This window comes from Sciurus carolinensis, chromosome 11, assembly GCF_902686445.1.
Source record: "Sciurus carolinensis chromosome 11, mSciCar1.2, whole genome shotgun sequence".
In the NCBI taxonomy this organism is placed as follows: Eukaryota; Metazoa; Chordata; class Mammalia; order Rodentia; family Sciuridae; genus Sciurus; species Sciurus carolinensis.
Genome location: NC_062223.1, coordinates 34714389 through 34735748, shown reverse-complemented (window position 1 = coordinate 34735748; position 21360 = coordinate 34714389). Strand labels below are relative to the sequence as shown.

At 50.3% G+C, this 21360-nt stretch overlaps 1 protein-coding gene across 2 annotated transcripts in view; it reads left to right on the top strand.

Annotated features, from left to right (window-relative positions):
• Ext2 (exostosin glycosyltransferase 2) overlaps positions 1–10402 on the top strand; it is a 136019-nt gene extending 125617 nt beyond the window's left edge. For both annotated transcript variants that reach the window (XM_047518674.1, XM_047518673.1), the window contains exons 11-14: positions 89–232; positions 2070–2198; positions 3422–3504; positions 9773–10402. In XM_047518674.1, the coding sequence (XP_047374630.1) occupies positions 89–232; positions 2070–2198; positions 3422–3504; positions 9773–9911 (495 nt within the window). In that variant the 3' untranslated portion in view covers positions 9912–10402. The remainder of the gene's footprint in view (positions 1–88; positions 233–2069; positions 2199–3421; positions 3505–9772) is intronic.
• Positions 10403–21360: the final 10958 nt, after the last annotated feature.

Here is a 21360-nt window from a genome sequence, read left to right as displayed (position 1 = left end):
AGGGGCCGCCGATGCCTGTCGGGCACCTTCACTGAGTGTCTGTCTCCTGAGCTGGAAGCTGATGTGAGCGATGTGCTTCCATCCCTAGGTCTGGAGGGAGTTTCCTGACCGGCTGGTGGGCTACCCGGGTCGCCTGCATCTCTGGGACCATGAGATGAATAAGTGGAAGTACGAGTCTGAGTGGACCAACGAGGTCTCCATGGTGCTCACTGGAGCAGCGTTTTACCACAAGGTAAGCGGTCTGAAGGAATGACACCTCTTTCATTTGGCCCAGTTTAATTTTTCGTATCTGCCACTGGGTTCAGGGAAAGTGTCCTACTGGGAGGGCTTAGAAAAGCCATGCTGTGTGGTATTCCTTTTAAAATAAGTCTATTGTTTTTCTAATTATACAAACAATACGTGCTCATGGTAGAAAGTGTAAAAATTCATAACAATAACATGAGTAAAACTCACTCTGGACCTGTCACCCAGAGGTGACCTCTCCATCATTAGATGTGTTTCAGCTTACTTTTTATTTACTTATCCCTACACTGCATTAGCTTTCATTGCTAGGACAAAATGCCTGAGAAAAACAGCTTTGAGAAGGAAAGATTGGGTTTGGCTCGTGGGTTCAGAGGTTTTGGTCCATTGTGGGCTAGCTCCGTTGCTGTGGGCCCGAGGCGTGGCCGACGGGTGTGGAGAGGAAAGCGGCTCACTTCATGGCGGCCGGGCAATGGAGGGAGCCAGGGCGGGAGGAGAAGTCCCTTCAGGCACCCCCAGCTGCCCCTGCAGCTAGGCCCCCACCTCCCAATAGTGCCATCGGGTCATCAAGCCACCTGAGGGTTGATGCACTGCGGGGCAGAGCCCGTGGTCCTGCTGCTTCCCCAGAGCCCTGCTCTGAACACGGCTGCACAGGACACTTCAGACGTGATGTGACAACACAGGGACGGGCGTGTTCGCCCACTTCTCTCCCGTGTTGTGAGCATGTTCTGTGTCGTGAACATTTCTTCACAAACAATCACTTCTCAGTGTAATTGACGATCCACCATTGTGTTAGTGCTCCATGAGTCCTATACAACGGCTTCTCTGTCACTGGGTATTTGAGTGTCTGAGTTTTTGCTGTTTTAGGTAATACTCGTTATCTGATGCCTAGTGATTAATATCCATTTTCCTGTTTTTACTCATGACCATTATGTAGATCCCTCGAAGTAGAATCACATCAAAGGGAATGAACACTGGAGGTATTTTTTTGAGGCACACACAATTAGTTTGCTTATTGTTTGTGCCTATTTATAACCCTACCAGCAAACAAAACCTGTCTTAGCATACCCTCCCTTGCATAAAATGTGTTTTTAAAAATTAAATTTGGTAAGTAAAATTAATTTTTTTAAACTTTAATTACTGGTGAGATTAAAATCCCTTGTGTATGTTGATTGGCCTTTTATTCCTCTTCTCTCCTGAGAACTCCTGGTTTTGACTTTTCTTATCAGGGAGCGATTGGAGAATATGCATTTGATTTTGGAATATTCAGTTTGATGATAGAGTGCTCCTGGACACGTGTAGTTTAATTAAACAAGAGCACCCTGTCTGTTGTCAGCAGTAGCGGCCAGGCCTGATACCAGAAGGGGCTGGGCTCGGCCCAGCTCTCTCAGATCCGTCTCGTGGTAGGTCAGCACTGCTGGCCCCACGTTTTTCCAAGCTCTAGATGCAGAAATGGCTTTTGTTCTTAGTAAAACAAACAGACAAAAAAGCTTCATGTTTATAATTCTTGGAATTCATGGCTGCAGACTCTGTACACTTTATTTATTGACTTTTAACCCATTCTGCACTATTTCACACATGCAGATTTGAGATTTGTCTCATTTTTGTTCTAAAGTAGAAAAAAAATAGTTTTGCAAAAATAAAACATGACGGTGGTAACCATGCATGGTCACTTGACCCAGAGCCTTCTAATGCTTCCTCCGCCACTTCCATTGACGTGGCCTTGTGGCTGATCTTAGGAGGGAGAGCTCGTCCCGGGAGGGAGAGCTGCCCCTGAGATGCAGCAGCAGAAACTACTATCTGTGTTCTTTTTTCCTCCCACCTGGCAGTATTTTAATTACCTCTACACCTACAAAATGCCTGGGGACATCAAGAACTGGGTGGATGCGCACATGAACTGTGAAGACATTGCCATGAACTTCCTGGTGGCAAATGTCACAGGGAAGGCTGTCATCAAGGTAAGAGTCCTGCACCCTCCACCGTGAGCCCGAGAAGTTCCTCCAGCTGTGACTGACTGTGGGCCGGCACACCGACGTGTGCCCAGCGACACGACCGTAGTAGTCCCGACCCCGAGGTCTAGATAGTGATCACCAGCTTTTGAAAGTATGTTTCCCATGTTAAAAATACGTGAAGGTCCTATGAGAGGTCTTGTCCAGCTCAGAATGACTATTATTCCTGACATTCAGACTTTGCTCCAATCAGATCCCTCGATGTGTAAAGGAAATGCCCTTCTCTGTGGGTCGAATCATTGTGACCTTTTTTCCTTTCTTGTTTAGAACCCCATAATGTAGAAGTGGGCACTGCAGATTCCCCCAGCATCTGCCCAGAAAACTCAGATTCTGCAGAAGTTTATTCTGGAAGCACGGGATGGCATTTCCACCAGTTGTTCATGATTCAATGAAGCGCTTACGAAAGAGGAAAAATCACCATCTTGCCTAAGTGCCTCCCCATCCCCCAGCTCTCTAAATGACTTAGTGAACAGCCAACTCAAGAGAAATTAAAGAAAGTAAATCCCCACCCCTAAATTTGTTTTCCACACACTGCTGACTGTAGCTGCCTGCTCTGCGTAGCTTCCATCCCTAGTTTCTTTGACCTTCGCCTCGTCCTGGCACCTGGGCTTCTTGCCCTCCCGTCCTTCCCTAAGTTTGCTAGAAGTGTAAGGTTTGGGAAGGTGGAGGGGCAGTCAGGGAAAAGGATTCAGAGGGTGAGGGACAATTGGAATTCTTTGGTGACTAAAGGGAATTGCAAAATAAGCCATATCTCCAAGAGTACTGTGCGCGCCTATGTTGGCCATTCGCTGAGAGAGGGAGAGAGCGCCTGTTGGAACCGAGGTTACGGTGAAAGTTATGGGAAGCTGTATTTCATCGCCCTTATGGCTGCAAGAACAAATGGTGTTTATACAAGGACCTTGGCAGTGAGAAAACAGTCATTAAACAGGAATTAAGGAGCTTGTCATCGCCACTTCTTTCCAGTTACAGAAGGCAAAAGCCCTCCAAGCCTCTTTTATTGGGCCCTTGTGAGTCTGTTGGCTGAGCCAGCCCGAGCTGGAGGGAGGAAGGATAGGTGTGTGTGCCTGCGCAGCCTCTCGGCTTACGGCCCGGAAGCGTGCAGGGTGGTGTCACAGCGTGACTTTAGAATCCACAGCGCTAACAGCCAGGTGTGTTTTGTGCTCCTCTGGCAGGTGACCCCACGAAAGAAATTCAAGTGCCCTGAGTGCACAGCCATTGACGGGCTCTCACTCGACCAGACACACATGGTGGAGAGGTGAGTGAGCCCAAGCAAGTCTGCCCCAGCCCTGATCCCATTTCCTGCCCTGGGCCTGTTTATGGGACTTTGTTGGAGATATAAGGACAGCAGCTGGTAGCCATAGTCACCTCCTTGGCACTGTGGGAATTGGGTTAGTTCAAACCCGGGTCACCCAAAGAATTAATTTGGAATGCTACTCACTCAATTTGTAATGGCTGGAAGGGTCTTAAAAATATAGCTGGCCTTAAGCTCCAGCAGCCAGATTCTCCATGTGGCCAAGCAGTTCCCTGTTTACAGGCACTCGAGTGGAAGCTGGTTAATTCCAAGGAAATGCTGGATTCTTTCTCAGGGTAGTATCTCCACGTAATGGTAAAAACTTGATTAGAAAGAATTAAGCCAAACCCACCAGAGACAGATTACTTTGTTGACGCTACCGGACACCTGCCAAGAGCAGGGTCCCAAGGCAGGGCAGCTGTGAAGTCGCTCCTTTCCGTCAGTTCCTCCCGTTACTCAACAAGCGCACTTCTGTGTGCACTGTGATCCTGGCTCACAGGTGAGTGTGCAAGGAGGGGGAAATGTGTGTCCTTCCTTAAGGCCCTTAGAATCCTATACTAGACCTAATAGTTCCCTCCTTACCCCAAAAGTCCCCGGGCTTCATAGTGCCTGAATCAGATCTCACTCTTCCAAAAGGCAGCTCCTCACTCTAGGCAGCCGGCTTTGCCATCTTAGTAGCACTGTTGTCAAGGGACCAAAATGCATGCAGAGAACGTTACAGTGACCTTTTGGAATGAGATACCTGCTTTGAATTCCCACAGATCTCACATGCGTCTGCTTGCAAAATTCACTTCTGAAAGCTGTAAGCCACACGAGATCCCTCAAGCCTGAGGGTTTTCTCTGCAGGCTTCCCCTTGGCCTTAGATGCTTTCATACTGCTTTACTGAAATAATCTCCTCATCTTGTCATATGTAAATGTCTTTACCTAGATTGTTGGAGTGGAATAATACACTTTTGTGAGTTTGGAATAACCGTCACTGGTAATCCTAAGTGTTAGTTAAGGGTTGCGACACGAACAGCCCTGGCTCGTTTGGAGAAAGCCCCGGTAGTGGTCCTGGAGTACATGAAGTTGCTGTGGAAACCACCTGTTCCTCTGTTGGAGGGGATTCGCCACATTGAGCCCAGTGGTGACTGGGTTTCAATGGTGGGGATTCAGAGGAAGGAAGTTGACCTGACGGCGGCCTTGAAGCTCATGCTGAGGCTGTTTAGCTCTCTCTGCACCGCTGAGGTCACAACACGTCAAGAGGCTTAAAAGAGAAAGTGAGGAGGCACTGGGAGAAATCACGTTAGGTGTGGTTCAGGACCCTGAGCCGCGTACCTGGGGCAGCTGTGCAGCCTCCTCTCTAGAAGAGACCTTTGAAAGCAGAGGAGTCCCACTTGGTCAGGTTCCAGTGGAGTTTGCAATTACAGCAACAGCCGCGTATCCAGACAGACAGACGTTTGTATACACATGAAACATAAGCCCAAGCGGTCTGGGGTAGGTGCCCTGAGGGCGGCTCAAGGTGTTTGCATTGACGAGAGGAAAGAGGAAACTTGTTGCCAGGTTAGTTATCAGAATAACTTTGTAAAAGAGGTGACACCTGATGGAAACCTTCAGAAATCTCTAGGATCCCGACCAGTGAAACTGGGCAAGGTGAAGGGGGCCTGTGATGGAGGGTGCCTGATCTGCAAGTTCAAGGTTCCTTTGGAAGGCATTGCGAAATCCAACTGGGCTAGAGCCAGAATTCTGGCCTGTTGGTGCCAGATTGCCTGACACTGTGAACCTTCACTTAGAGAGCTCAGAATTTTTCTTCAGGCCCTGGTAACTTTGGACAACCATCCAGGGTTTTTATTTTTTAAACCAAGGATTGAATGCATGGGTACTTAACCCCTGAGCCACATCCCCAGCACTTTTTATTTTTTGTTTTGAGACAGAGTCTCTCTAAGTTGATAGGGCCTCCCTAAATTGCTGAGGCTGGCCTTGAACTTGTGAACCTCCTGCCTCAGCCTCTAGAGTTGCTGACTACAGGTGTGCATCATTAAGCCTGGCTTTTTTTTTTTTTTTTTTTTTTTTCATTTCTGACTCATTTGATCAAAGAATTACCTTGAAGCTGGTCATGGTGACACTCACCTGTAATCCAGCAACTCAGGAGGCTGAAGAGGAAGGAACTCAAGTTCAAGGCCAGCCTGGGTAACTTAGCAAGATCCTGTCTCAAAATAAAAAGAATGTGGCTCAGTGGTCAAAGGCTTCCTGGGTTCAATCCCCAGTACCACCAAAAAAAAAAAAAAAAAAAAAAAAATTGCTATGAGATTAATTTGTGAGCAGTGCCTAGGAAGGAACGAAGAATGACGAGCTCGTGGAAAGACCAGCTAGAAGCCTTGAGCTGATCTGAATGTGGAAGGAAGTCAGCAAGTTTACTTGCAAGGGAAGATGTGCCAGAACTTGGATAGGTTTGGGGAGGTTACAGAAAAGGACTCAGCAGATGACGTAGATTTGGAGTCAGAAAAAGTCATAGCACATTTACCAGCGTGAATGACGCAGTGGGAGGAAAGGCGCGAGCTCTGGGGCGTATTAGGGGAGCTCACCTGAGCGAGGCCAGGAGAGTGTGACCGTGGGCAACGCCGAGGCCTTGCGCCCTGTGTGGAGATAGGAATGCAGAAGCGGACCTTAGAGAGACGTTTGAAGTGAGGCCATCTGCCCAGAGACCACAGTTGACCAGCGAAAAGCCAAAGGTGGAATCCGGGGCATCCTCACGTCCAGGAGGCAGAGTAACTGGAAGGGAGAAGCAGCTTCCGGAGAGGCCACCTGGACATGCTGTGCCAGAAACAAGGAGCGAGCAAGGGTCACGCAGACCCGGTTGGCATGGAATGGAACTGGCTACTTTGAATGAGGACAGAGGCTTGTGACGACAGAGGGCAGTGAGGGAAGGCGAGCCGCGCTGCGGAGAGATTCGGCAGGGTGCGGGCAGAAGCAGGTCAGCCACTGCGAGCAAACCGCGGGGGCCAGGCGTGTGTTGCTCACCCGTGATCCCAGCAACTCAGGAGGCGCAGGCAGGAGGATTTCAAGTTCAAGGCCAGCCTCAGCAACTTATTGGGACCCTGTCTCATCATAAAAATAAAAAGAGCTGGGGATGAAATTCAGTAGTAAGGTACCCCTGGGTTCAATATCCATCACCCCTCAAAAATAGATTGAGGCACTGCATTATTAATAAGGTGCTGAAGACTGGGGGTGTAGCTGGGGCATAGCTCAGTGGTAGCGTGCCTGCCTGCCTTATCTGAATTTCAGTCTTTTCATCTGCTGAAATAGCAATAGTATATCTACCAAATTCCAATGCCCATTCATAGGTTCAACAGGTATCTAACAAGCCTGAGTCCCTGGTTCAGTATCTAGCACCAAAAAAACAAAGGCATTTATATTGGGAGGGAGATATGATTTAAGCCATCACGAGTAGCCCAAGAGATGAAGTTACAATTGCAGAATTGTTCATGTGGTTTAGTTTTTAATATTTCCCTTTACAGAATACACATTTACACAAACCAGTGGAAGCAGTGGCCACTTTACCAGCCTCTGACCTTGTATTTGGAAATCTAGATCTTGAAATCACAGTTGTGTAGGAGAGTGGTTTTTACTACACAGCATCTATTTCCAGAATCAACTATTTGTTCAAGAGTCCGAAGAGTTTTATAGTCACCCTATACCACGTAACCCTGCCAGGGCAGGGAGGCATGGCAGACAGAAAGCATTCACTTAAGAAAACATAGTATTTTGATTCAGGCCAATCTTTGTTCAGATTATGAGCTTGTCACTCATTGGCTGTCCAACCCAAGGAAACTGGCTGGCCTTATCTTAATGTCAGTCTTTTCATCTGCTGAAATAGCGATATTGATATCTACTGAACTCCAGTGCCCGTTCATAGGTTCAGCAGGCATCTGCTGCGCGGCTCGCGTGCAGTGGTGCGTTGGTGCTGGGAAGGAGCTCCTGGAGCCCAGGGCCTGGCGCTGTTAGTTTCCACCCAGCTTCCAGCCCTGACCCTGGAGGCTCCTGGTTACTCCAGGTCATGGAATGTGTTTGAAGGGAAGACAAGGCCGTGTCCTCTGCTCCCCAGACACGGCAGCACGTCACAGACAGACACTGGCACTGCGAGTGTGTGCGCACTTAGGGGGAAAGCAGCAGGAGAACAGGGTCACCGAACCCTGCCAGCCACCAGCCCGGCTCTGCCTGCCCTGGAGTTCCGTGTCCCAGACCTGAATGAAAAGACCGCCCCATGGGGACGGGCCTGCACCCCGCCCGTGCCCGTGCTGGGCCGCGAGGAGGAGGAAGCACCACGGGAGCAGGGCTAGCCAGGGTTTCTGGCAGCGTCAGGCTGGCCTGAGCCCCAGGCATATCGCCATGGCTGCTGGAAGATCTAGTTACAGAGGAGACCCTGTCCTTAGTACTCTCCCTGCACCACAAAGTGCGACCCTCCCACACACCAGGAGCACCCATCTGGGCACGGCCGGGCTGTGCTGTCCGCACAGTACTGGAAACTGGAGGCCTCTTTCCTGTTCACAGACAAGCACTGTCCACAGTGCAGCCTCGTAGAGGTCTGACGGGTGCCACTGCTTCGACCCTGTATTTGAGGAGAGGAACTGCTGTCGGTGCGTGAACCCCATCAGCTTGTAGAACTCTTCACTCCTTCCTCAGTCTCCCATGGACTTTGATGCAAGCCCCCCACCTGCCCAGCCTTGGCTAACAGGAGGGAAGCTCTGTTTCTAGCAAGTTAGGGTATAGTCTGAGGCAAAGAACCAGGTTCCGCCCAGTTCTACCACTTTCTAGTTCTGGGTCCTTGGGCAAGTTACTTAACCTCTCTGAACCTTATTCTCTTAATCCATCATAGGAGGGTAATAAAAACCCAACCCTGGGCAAGGGAGATGGGGTGCGGAGGAATATTTGAGGAATCTAGGTGATACCTGTGCACGGCTGGCTGGGAGCAGTCTCAACAGTTGCTCACTTCCAGCTCCTCCCGTTGGGCCCCAGGGTTACATCCATAAACCCATTTGTATCAGTGCCTGTTGGCTCCTCCAGGTTTTTCGCCTGTAGACATGTTACTTAGCCTCTCCACGTCTCAGTCTTCCCATGGGAAAATGGGGACAAGAGGCTGCCACAGCACAGGGCTGTCGTGAGGAGGACTGGAAGGCACTGGTAACCCAGCCTGGCCCAGGTAATGAGGATAGCTGTTTATTTGTGTCAGCGGGCATGAGGGCGCCTTAGCTGAAGCTCGAAAGGAAATGGTGGCAGAGGTTTGCAGAAACATAATGACAAGAAAAAGAATGACAGCAGCCTTCTGTACTAACGACGTCTTCCTGAAGCCAAGCTCTCGAGCAGGATCCTGTCGATTAAAATAGCTGGAAGCCAGACTTGCGGTTGTACCTCTGAGGACAGAAGAGACGTGTGCTGAGCCCCTTGGGGGGACAGTGCCCGCTGCAGCTCTCCAGAGCCGAGGGCCTGGCTGTCTGAAGTCCGTCCCCGAGGTCCCCTGACCGCAGACACGGCTTCACTGGGCCTGGCTCCACTCTGGTCCGGTGCCGACCGTCCTTGCCCAACTGTCACACTCAGTTGGTCTGATGGACCATCCCTCAAAATACGCCCAGCCTGATCCCCTCCGAGGGCTGCAGGCGCTGTGGACCAGTTGGAGCTAAGGAGATGCTCTCCTCCAGCATGACTTGTCACCAGGTTGGCTCCTGCCGCGGTTTTGAGGCAGGAGTGACTGAAATCACACCAGTCGTGAAGCAGACCTGTGTGAGCCCTGCCGTGTCCGAGGAGCTTGTGCAGGCGACTGCCCTTCCTGGAGGTGGCCACGCACAGGCTGCGTAGGTGCTGGTTGGGTGAACCACGCCTCTGTTGGAAGTTGAGGTCCCTGCGGTGGGTGAGACCTCCTCCCGCCTCTTAAACTTCAGTAAGCAGAGCTCAGATCCAAGGGGCTTTTCCTCCGCCCGCCTTAGCTGGCAGAGAGGGGGTTAAGGTCTGGGGCGGCTAATCCACCTTGGTTTGAAGCTGCTGGTGCTGAGCCGGAGAATGACAGGAATTCGGGGGGGAGGGGAGCAGCCTGACCTGCAGGCCAGCCTCAGGGGATCCTCCTTCCCTTCCCCACAGAGGGAGGTGGCCTGTGATGCCTCCCTGGGCTGGGGACCCTTGCGCTTCCCGTGTTGGTAGGAGCAGGACGTATCAGCCTCTCAGACGTTTCGCCTTCCTCCTGCCCCGCCCCCCCCGCAGGTCCGAGTGCATCAACAAGTTCGCTTCCGTCTTTGGGACCATGCCGCTCAAGGTAGTGGAGCACCGAGCTGACCCCGTGCTGTACAAGGACGACTTTCCTGAGAAACTGAAGAGCTTCCCCAACATCGGCAGCCTGTGAGGCGTGCCCCTGCCCGGCCTGCGCGGACGCTGGCTGGAGAGAGCCAAGGCCCAGCCCTCGCTGTGGGGGCCGAGGGGGCAGGTTGACAGACTGGGCCGTGCACCCGCCCCGCCAGCAGGCTCCCTCGCCCCCGGCCCTGTGGCCACATCTGGGTTCTCATGGCCTCCAGGGTTCTTTATGAAGGCCAAGTGGTGGCTGCGGACTTGAGTCCAGAGCAAGCGCCCTGCGCACTCAGTTCCGGGCTGGCGGCCTGACTGGCCTGCCGAGACTGCTCGGGAGAAGCCCACCAGCCCGTGCCCTCCAGGGAACCGTGCCACAGTGCACAGTGCCCAGGCCTCCTTGAGTGGTGGCACATCGGCGAGCCCTGGCTTTGGTGCCAACCCAGACATCTCTGCGGGTTCGGTCTGTGCTGGGGGCCTGGGTCCTGTCAGTTCCCTGAACTACACTGTGGTGTAGCTTTTGTATGATTAAAGCTATTTTTTACTCCTTTTTTTACTGTGTCTTAAGCACTGGTGCTTGGTAACGCAGGAATACCCTTCTTTTGTGTGCTTGCCTCGGCCTCTGGCCTGATGACAGTCTGGGAGGACACACCAGGAGGAGGGTCTGGGGCCATGTGAGTCGAGCGTAAGAAGGCCCCAGATCGTGAGCATCCTAAGAGCAGGTGGCTCGGAGGCCTCCGTAGCCCCTGCTCCTGGTCGGCTACCGGCTGCGTCACCTCCACATGCTGGGCCACCAAGAGCATGGCTGGCCGCTCTGGCTGGGATCACGTGGTAAAAGCTGAGGGGGTTGTGACCCCCACCCCTAGGGGAGGCCAGAGTTTCCCTCATTCTTTTGGTATAAATGTAACATTAACCAGGGAGGCTCTGGCCAACGTTAACTGCCGCTGTAACAACCACTTTGCAACAGTTGCTGGTACATTTAAATCATTAAATTTCAGCATTTAGTAATACTGCACATGTGTGAATTATACCTCTTTAAGCCCGGCTGATGAACAAATCTACTCTGGCAAATGTTAAATGTTATGGATTCGAAGCAGATTTATCTGGCTCTAATATTAAGATTAGCCACAGTTTGGGCTTTAGCCATAACATATGTCCCCGGAACAGAAAATATACAACAATGTGCTTAGAATATGGATATGATTACAGAAGTCAGTGTGTGCCAGTCGGAGCCCCTGTCACACTAGCCATCGTCCCCTCGAGTGGCAAGAAGGTGAACTGGAATGGTGACCCACAGACTTGGAGCCAGAGGAGAGTTTCAGAAGAGCAGAACCCAAAGTGGAGATCACAGAGTCTCATGGTGTCCAGTGAGGGAACCCTGGAGTCGCTGCCCGGAGGGACGAGCGAGTGTCCCGTCCCAACAGTCGTTCACTCTGCAGACACGGACGCGGGACCTGAGGTGTGCTCAGCATATTGCCGCTGCAGACACGGGTGTCCCATAAGCGCCTTTGTCTAAGATGGCATGGACTCCCCTGGGACGTGGGCAGGCATCTCCCCCTCATGTTCATGGTACTGAGACTGGCGTGACAGAAAGCCAGGTAAGGGGATCTCTGGTGTCACCCAGGTCCCAGAGCTGGCCGTCAGTAGTGACCTCTAACTTTCTAGGGGGTCGCTAGCTTGTCCCATGATGTGGGGCGCGTGCAGGGAGGCCTCCACTGAACCCCGCTAGGCAGATGGTGGTGACGGCGGCGTGTGCCCGCCGTCTGCGAGCGTCCAGCAGCCCTCCTCTTGCTCATCTCGGAAGAGCTGCTTTGCTGCTTGGCCTCTTGCCCAGTTCTCCCTCCCAGAGCTTCACGGCTCTCCTTTTTCTTAGCCTGTCTTGGCCCTTTGATTTGAAATAGGAACTCTAATCTGAGGTGACTGGGAGAGCTGTGTGACTTTATTGCCTTCAGAGGAGTCATTGGACTTTAACGACATTAAAAAATCATGTAGGTGGGCATGGAGGTGGCTCAGGAGGCTGAGGCAGGAGGATTATAGCTCAAAGCCAGCCTCAGCCACTTAGCAAGGCCCTAAGCAACTTAGGGAGAGCCTTTCTCATAAAAAGGATGGGGATGTGGCCCAGTGGTAAAGTACCTATTTCCAGAAGTGTTGGGGTTAGATGTTGCACCATAGTATAAGGCAATTTATATCCCATCTTGGGCTCTCAAAGCAAACCTCAAAATGTCTACCTGCTAATAGATGGCAGAGTCCCCATAGAAATGCAGGACGGGACTCTAGCAAGCAGTCAGGATTCAGAGGTTCGGAGGGCCGTGGGCCTGCGCTCCCTCGAGTGTGCTCCTGGGCCACCAACCAGCAGGCCTCACCCGTAGCTTGGGTCAGGACATCTGCCCCTCGGATGCCATGGAGCCCGCGTTCAGAAGCAGAACAATAATGCTAATTAAAATGTCATGTTCTGGCCTACAGCAGACAACAGCTGGTTTTAGATTAAGAAATCTTTTTAAAGAAGTTGCATCCTCCTGGCCTCTAGAGAAGGCGAACTGGCCCTGGCCCAAGTGTGTGCACTGTGCCGTTGCCTTTGGCCCCAGAGGCCTCTGGGAGGGGCCCACTAGACTCCGAGGTTGGAAATACTTTTTTTTTTCTGATTAATAAATAGATAGTTGTTAATATTTTTATCTCATGTATTTCACCATGTCTCACATGTTTAAGCCCAAACCTTTTCTAGGAAAATTAAAGAGGGAAATGGCAGCTTTGTTCTCTGCCTCTCTGGCTCTTTCCTGCCAGTGACGCTCTGCTGTCCTCTCTCTGCTTACCGTCACCAAGTTCAGAACTGACTACCTGGCTTCTCCGCCGACGCCTCGCCTACTTCAACTGTTCTTTGAGCTCTGGGGTTTCAGGTGCTGGGTGGTCTGCTGCCGTGGGAAGGTGACTTTCTCTGAGCGCCCCTTTTGCGTTCTTTGGCTGAAGGAGTCACCTGTCACCCTCCCATCCCAGCTGCTTCCTGCCATGTTGTTCTCTGGCAGGCCTCACAGTAAGGAGGTAGAGGGTCCTCACCATGGAAAGAGCGGGCTTCTCGGGAAGGTGATTTGGGATTCAAATCCAAGAACTTTGATGGTTCGCACCAACACAGAGTCAAGCAGTGGACGGAGCAGAGCCCAGGTGGGGAAGTAAGCAGCAGGCTGCTCCCCAAGTGTCCCTGGCAGAGATTGGTGGAGACGAATGCTCAGCTGGCCCCAGACTTCTTGCAGCCAGTCCCTGAGGCAGCTCTGGCGGGCGGGCACGCTCACCGTGTTTGGCGGGCTCTCCCATCGGGAGGACACTGGAAGCGTCCAGCTTTCCACTGCAGGGCCTGGAGGCACAGGAGAACTGTGAGGCTGTCCCTGTCCAGGCACTGGGCTCTGCCCTGGGCCACTGTTAGCTCCCCAGGTTCTGCTTCTGAGTCAGAGCAGTGCCAATCACGTGTGGTCTGAGATTGGGGACAGGCTTCCCGAGCTACCGCCAAGCAAAGGCAGCAGGCAGGGAGGGTCCTCTCTAAACACCAGACTGTCCCTCTCTTCCGGGTGGCAGCTCTGAGTCCGTCTGCAGACAGGGCATGGACCGTCCTGCCCTCCTCCACCTCCACTAATCAGCTCCGGTGGTTTTGCTCTGGGGTCCCTGGAAGGGTGTGTGGGTCTAAACAGGTGACCTTGTGGTGGCGTTTCCATCTCAGCCCCATGGCTGGCAGCAGGGAAGATGCTGAGGGTGAGTTTGGCCTCTCTCCAGCCTCCAAGGCCACCTTCCTTCTCAAGACGCAGCGAAGTCGCCGGCTCCCACATCTGGCATTTTGTTTCCCCACATGCGCAGTCTTTCCAGGTACCGCTTCTTCCTTCTGCTCTGGACTGGCCGGACCGCTGGGAGCAGCCCTTCCCGCCACCCTCAAGGCTGCGTCTCCTGCAGGCTGGCTGGGCCAGGCGCCATCTGCCCTCTCAGGAGCGTGTCTCCAGCCTCAGCTCCTGCCAGGCCTCGGCCCCGGGACGGGCTTCCCTCGCACCGACAACGGCAGACTTGTGTTACCCCACAGCACCTGAGGATGGACCCGGAGGCCGAAGCCCGGCCAGCAGTGGCGCGAGAGTAGTTCTCGCCTTCCGGCCCAGCAGGTGCAGCGCTCAGGCGACGCCTGACCTTGAGCAGGTTCATGAACTCCGGTGCGGCCGGCCGTCTGTGGCCCAGGACCCCAGGCACGAGTGTTTCCGCCCTCGCTGTGAATGGGGACCCACTGACCATCCTCTCCAGGCCCTGGAGGATGCAGGGTGGGCTCCCCATAGCACCTTCCCTGGAGTTGTGCCAGGCCGCTGTGCTCGGGGTTCTCACAGGTTCTTGGAGGGACTGGTGCCTCAGGTCTGCTCCCCTCTCACTGCCGGGTCTTCCACCAGACGCTGCCTGGTGGTGCTGCAGCCAGCCCTCCTCGGGCCCCTGTTCCTGCAACCCTGCTGCCAGCGAGCCTGGGGTCTGGATCCTGTCTGGCCCGTCAGGGTGGATTACCCAGCGAGGCTCTTGTGCCCCAGTCCCTTTCCTGTGCTATAAATAAGCCCATGTTTATTTTCTTACGTTATTGAAATGAGCACTTGTGATTTGGGCCTCTTTCGGCGAGTCCAGAGCGCGTCCATCCGATGCCTGGTGAGGGCCTGCGTGACGGGCCGCTGTCTGAAGCTATTTGGAGTCCCCTCCTATGTTTTGGATGTGGCTTCATTTCAACAGAGAGGGCTGTGTGCGGCCCCGTGTCTGCCGACTTCCAGGTTTCAGCTTTCTGCCCGCCTCGCTGCCGGCTTGGAAGGGAGGTCGTGTTTCTCATTAGGGGGTAACAGCCACAATTGGGGTAATTAGCGAAAATGGTGCATTGGTGGCAGCAGCTCTAGGGTTTCCAGTGGTCTCTCCAGTGACGCTGCGGGGCTCACCTTCCTCTCCTCCCTCTGCCGAGCCTGCGCCCAGGGCCCTGTCCCAGTTTTCTGTATGAAGTCCCAGTAATTTCTCTCCTAACACCCTTGTTCCTGACACAGGTTTGGTTAGGCATCTTGACAACGTGGCTGAGTGGGAATTCCATGAACCCATCTCCCCCGGGACACAGGGATTCAAGGGATCTCCCTCTCCTTTTTTCATAGAGGATGACTTCGGCTTCTTCAGGCTCTAGTAATACACCAAAGACATCCCAGAGCCCGTGAGCAGGACATGGCCTTATCTAGGTGGAACTCGGCTAAAGACAGATCAGCCTAGGAAGCACACAGGGGGAAGTTTCATAGACACCACCTGAACCCAAAGCCTGTTAATGAAGGAATTGCATCTAATAATAAGATCTGATTAACTTTTAGAGAAAGGACCAGGGGAAAGTGAATCTTTACTCATGTAAAAATTTTTAAACCATTGATTGCTAAAGAATTTTTTTCTTTAAAAAACAAAAGCCTGGGCTGGGGGTGTAGCTAAGTGGTGGAGCCCTTGCCTGGCACGTGTGAGGCACTGGGTTTGATCCTCAGCACCACATAAACATAAATAAATAAAAATAAAAGACATTGTGTCCATCTACAACTAAAAAATAAAAAACCCCAAAAGACTGATATGACGGATTCATGCAATCAACAACTATTTATCGAGCACTTATACGTGAGGTGTTTCTGACGTGAGGAGGCTGCGTTGAGCAATGCAGAGTACTGCTGTCATCCAGCTTCACCAAGATGAGGAAGTGAGCCGGGCATGGTGGCACATCTGTGATCCCAGCTCCTTGGGAGGCTGGGGCAGGAGGATCACAAGTTGGAGGCCATTTTTAGCGACTTAGCAAGACCCTGTCTTAAAAGGGAACAGGAGCTGAGGATATAGCCTAATGGAAGAGCACACCTGGGTTCAATCCCTAGTACCACCGAAAAAAAAAAAAAGTAAATGAATATAATTTGAAATGTCAACAAATGCTATGAAGAATCTCCAGCAGACTATTATGCATAGGTAAAGACTTGAACTCGAGAAGACTTCTGGAGAGGCTGACCGGGTCAATATTGAGGCATATACTTAAATGTCGAGGAGTGACCCACGAGGATACCAGCCAGAGGGAAGCATCGGCATAAAGTCCCTCAGGCAGAACAGGCTCAGCTGGATCCTCATGTGGCCGCGGCAAACAGGAGAGCATGACAAGATGGTGCCAGGGAAGTCGTCCAGAGCCACACTGTGTCGAGACCACACAGGACAGAACGGTTCAGATTCCTGAATTGTGAGTGTGATGGAAAGATGACTTTAGCCACTGTGTGGAGAATAGGCCGTGGGGAGCAAGAGGGAGAGAAAGGAACCAGGATGTCATTTCAGGGAAACCAAGGAAGAGACCAGGCAGCTGAGATAGCGCGGTGGCTGCAGAAGCCACGAGAAGCTATTTGGGAGGAGCATCTCTTGGATAGTTGATGAGTGTGTTGAAAAGAATGGAGTTCCCAGGTGACGCTGATTTCTCCTGAGGGAGTGTGGCCGTCGGCCGGAACCTGGCAGGCTGCACAGGGCGAGGCGGGAAGTGCCGAGAGGGACGAGAGCCCCCCCTCGCCGTGCTCCCTGTTGGGCATCTAAGGAGCAGCGCCGTTGGACGCCTATGGCCCAGGGAAATGAGGACCGAAAATACAGATGGGATTCCAAACCACAGGAGTAGATGAGATTGCCCAGAGTCAGGGAGAGCAGAGGACCGTGACCCCAGCACCAGGGCCTCCGAACCACTTGTAGGTGGAGAAGAAAAGGCAGAACCACAAGGAGACAAAGGAGTTGCCAGGAAAGTCAGAAGGAAAATAGGAAGATGTCCACAAGATAAACTGTGATAAATTAGAACTGCATATGGTAACCTCTAGATCAACCACTAAAACCACTTTTTTTTAGTACCAGATTCTGGGTATTGAACATAGGGGTGCTTAACCACTGAGCCACCTCTCCAGCCCTTTTTTGTAATATTGTATTTTGAGACAGGGTCTCATTGAGTTGCTTGGGGCCTCACCAAGTTGATAAAACTGGTTTTGAACTCACAGTCCTCCTGCCTCAACCTCGCGAGCTGCTGGGATTACAGGCATGTGCCGCTATGCCTGGCTCATTAAACCTATTTTTAAGAGGTATAGTTAATAAGGCAGTCATGGAGATGGAATACCAAAAACATGCTCAATTTAAAACAAGTCAGGATCCAGGCACAGTGGCTCACACCTGTAATCTCAGTTCAGGAAGCTGAAGCAGGAGGATCAAAAGTTCAAAGCCAGCCTCAGCAACTTAGCAAGGCCCTAGGGAACCAAGCATCTTAGCAAGACCCTGTCTCAATTTTTAAAAAATTATCTTAAAGGGCTGGGGATGTGGCTCAGTAGTTAAATGCTCCTGAATTCAATTCCTGGTACCAAAAAAATAAAACAAAGAGGAAAAGATGAAACAGTAAACACAGAGCAAATGGGACTAATGGAAACAAATAGTAAGATAGTAGACTTAAGCATTAAATGTAAATGGCCTAGAGCTGGGGTTGTGACTTAGTGGTAGAGCACTTGCCTAGCATGTGTGAGGCACTGGGTTCGATTCTCAGCACTGCATATAAATAAATAAAATAAAAGGTTCATCAACAATTAAAAAAAAATTAAACATAAAAAATGTAAATGGCCTAAATACCATAATTAAAGGGCAGAGATAATTACTGTGCCTTGATTTGAATATGTTCTCCAGAAGTTCATATACTAAAGCCTTAATTCCCAGTGCAGTGGTGTTGTGAGTTGGGGCTTCCCAGGAGGCATTTAGATCATGAGGGTCCACACTCATCATTGGATTGTTGCCATTCTCATAGGAGTGAGTTCTCACAAAAGTAGGTTGTTTAAAAAGTGTCCTGGCTTCCTTGGCTTTCTTGCACTCTTCCATATTTTGAAGCAGTCAGACGGCCCTCACCAGAAGCCAAACAGATGCCAGCACCATGCCACTAGACTTCCCAGCCTCCAGAACCACGAGCTAAATAAAACTATTCCTTATGAATTACCAAATCAGTGATATTTTGTTATAGCAAACAAAACAACAAAACTAAGACTTAACTAAGAGTATTTGTGCACTGTATCAGGAAAATAAAACACATTTAAGTTAAAAAAATAAAAGGATGGATAAAGGTATATTATGCAAACATTAATCACAAGAAAGTGGGATTGATTATATTTCCAGAGAGAAAGAGAAATGTTTCATAGTGATAAAGGGGCCTATTCATCAAGAAAACAGAACAAGAGTCAATTCTTTACTGCATCAATATGTATGCATTGAATAACTGTACTTCAAAATATATAAAGCAAAAACAACTAAAAGAAGTAGAAAATCTATCTTAAGACTCTTGGTAGAACAAGTTGACAGAAAAAAATCAGAAAAACATAGATGATCTGAATAACATTGTTAATCACCTTGACCTAATAGATGGTTTGGGAACACTTCACCCACCATAGCTGAATACACGTTCTTCTTGAAGACACTGGCAACATTCACCATAAATGTTCACCAAAAATGAATCTCAATAATTTTAGAAGGATTGACAACATAAAAAAAAGTCTGACAGTGGAATTAAATTGAAAATCAATAATATCTGGAAAAATTCCCAATAGTTGGAAATTAAGTAACATTTCCAAAAAAATGCTTGTGGTAGGGCTGTGGATGAGGCTCAGTGGCAGAATACCTGCCTAGTGTACACAAGACCCTGGGTTTGATCCCCGACACTGAAAAAAGAAAAAGAAAAAAAAAAAAAAAGAGTTAAAATGTTTTCAAAACATAATGCATGGATTAATAAAGACACAAAGAAAATTAGAAAAATAGTCTGAACTGAGTGAAAGTTAAAAGTAAAAAAAATGTGTGGGTAGAGTACTGAGATAGAGATTTATGGCTTGAAGTGTTTAAATTAGAAAAAAATATCTAAAATGATCTAAGCATCTACCTTAATAAACCAGAAAAGAAGAGCAAATTAATCAAAGTAAGTAAAATGAAAGAATAAAAAGCAGAAATAAATGAGATGGAAAATGGAAAATGATGAATAAAAATCAATTAACCCAAAACTAGTTCTTAGAAAAGGTCAATAATTGCTCAAGACCATTCAAGGAAGTTAGAGTAAGATACAAATTATCAGTATCAGGAACCAGAGTGGACATTGGTACAGATTTTAAAGAGATTGAAAGGGGAGCACATTACTGTGGTCTGAATGTTTGTGTTCCCCCCAGTGTGGTGCTGTGGCAAGTGGGTACCCAGGAGGTGACTGAGTCACAGGATCAGTGTTCTTATAAAGAGGCCCCGGGCAGCTTGTTGGTCCCTTGTACCACTGAGGACACACCTATCAGCTTGCAGCTTGACCTTAGACTTCCCAGCCTACAGAATGATGAGAAATAAATTTCTATTGTTTATAAATTACCTGTCTAAGGTATTTTATTATAACACCCAACACAAACCAACAAATAAGGATAACTTCATACCAAAAATCCTGCAACATGGACACAACCCATGAAAAACATAAATTGACAAAATTGCCTGAGTAAGAAATGGAAAATCTGAACAGCCCTGTATCTGTCAAAGAAATCCCCAATTTCAAACATCCTGTGGAAAATTTCCAAGTCCACATAGCTATATTGGCAATCTACCACACAATTGAGGAAGAGACAATATCAATCTTATACAAACTCTTTTCAAAATGTGTACTGACATTTTGTTTTATTTTTTGTACCAGGGATTGAACTCAGGGATACTCAATCACTGAGCCACATGCCCAGCCCTTTTTTAAATTTTTATTTAGAGACAGGGTCTCACTGAGTTGCTTAGCGCCTTGCTTTTGCTGAGGCTGGCTTTGATCTCTTGATCCTTCTGCCTCAGCCTCCCAAACTGCTGGAATTACAGGCCTGTGCCACTGAATGGCTTTATTGCCCTAATACCAAAGGCAGACAAGAACGTTAAAAGAAATCTACTGAATGATGGCCCTCCTGGGCGCACACACACAATCCTTAACAAAATATTAGCAGACGGAATCCAGCATCGTAAGAAAAGATACAGCATGACTGAAGAATACAAAATTGTTGTAAGGTTTAAGATTCGATATGATTCACAATAGAATAAAAGAAAACAACGATCTTGACAGATGCAGAAAAAGCATTTGACAGAAATCCACACCCGTTCAGCATTTAAAACTACGTAGAGAGGAAATGCACATCCACACCAGGATGTGCACAGACTCACAGCAGCTGAATTCACAAGAGCCCAACCCGGAAATAAGTGTCGAAGGTCTTTGGAGGCAAGGGACACAGGTTAGCCATACAAATAATGAACGACTGAGACACTGAACATGGTGAGTTTCCTAAGCAGGGGAGCAGACGCAGCGTAGGCATGAAGTTCTAGAACAGGCCAGACGGACCTAGAGGGACCGAGGCAGATCCATGGGTGCCACCGGAGCTGGGGACCGGCTGGGACGGCACAGGGAACCTCCCGGGTGAAGGCGACTCTGGATTTTGACGTGGTAACTGGTTACAGGCATCTGTGCCACTCGGGCTTGTCTGAGTCTATTGAACGGGAGCATTTCATGTTAATAAGTCCTACCGTGATAAAGTCGGTCAAAAGAGAGCCGAGCACTAGAAACTGCCATCTGCCACAGTTCCTTGGTTTTGCGGTGGACCTTATTCCTGGACATCTGCCAAGGCCTTGAGGACCCGGGTGCTCTGGCTCAGGGTCTCAGCCTGGCGTTTTCTGTGGTGTCCCTGGTGTGAGACACGCCCAGCCAGCTCTCCAGCTGACAGTGACTGAGGCTCGCCTGAGGGTGACCGTGCCTGTTACTGCAGATCAACGGGCTCACAGAACGCGTCATGGGCTGATGCTCACAGGGGAATCCGTCACTTGGGTTCTGCCCCCGCCTAAGGTGGGTGGGAGCAAAGGGGGCCACACAGGTGCCCTGCCAGGAAGGAGGGCGGCCTTCATCCGACTCCACATCCACAGTGCGTTTGGGAGTTGGCGGGAGTTCATTCCTGACGGACAGTGGCCAGGGGTGTGCTGGAAGGCTGGGGCGGGCATTTTGACCAGAAGAGGTGAAAGAAAATAAGACAGGAAAGTATACGGGGTGTCCTGGGTTTGCAGGAGCCCGGAGTCCGGGTTGGGGACTTTGCAGAGGAGCTGAGCTGGGCTAGGCTTCCCCATTCAGACAGAACCAACAGGAGACCCACAGCTATCTGAGAGGGTGCTGTGGTTTGGATGGGAGGTGTCCCCCAAGAGCTCACACGGGAGACAATGCAAGGGGTTCAGAGGGGAAAGGGCTGGGTTGTGAGAGCCTTAACCCAGCCCGTGAGTTCATCCCCTGGGGGATTAACGTGGTTACTGAGGAGTGTGTGGCTGGAGGAGGTGGGCCCTGGGGCGTGGCTGCGGGTATGTATTTGGATGTGGCAAGAGGAGCGCTCTGTGCTTCCTCATCACCATGTGCCACACTCTCCCGCCATGTCCTGCCTCACCTGGAGTTCAGAGGAATGGAGCCTGTTGTCTAGCGATTGAGGCCTCTGAAA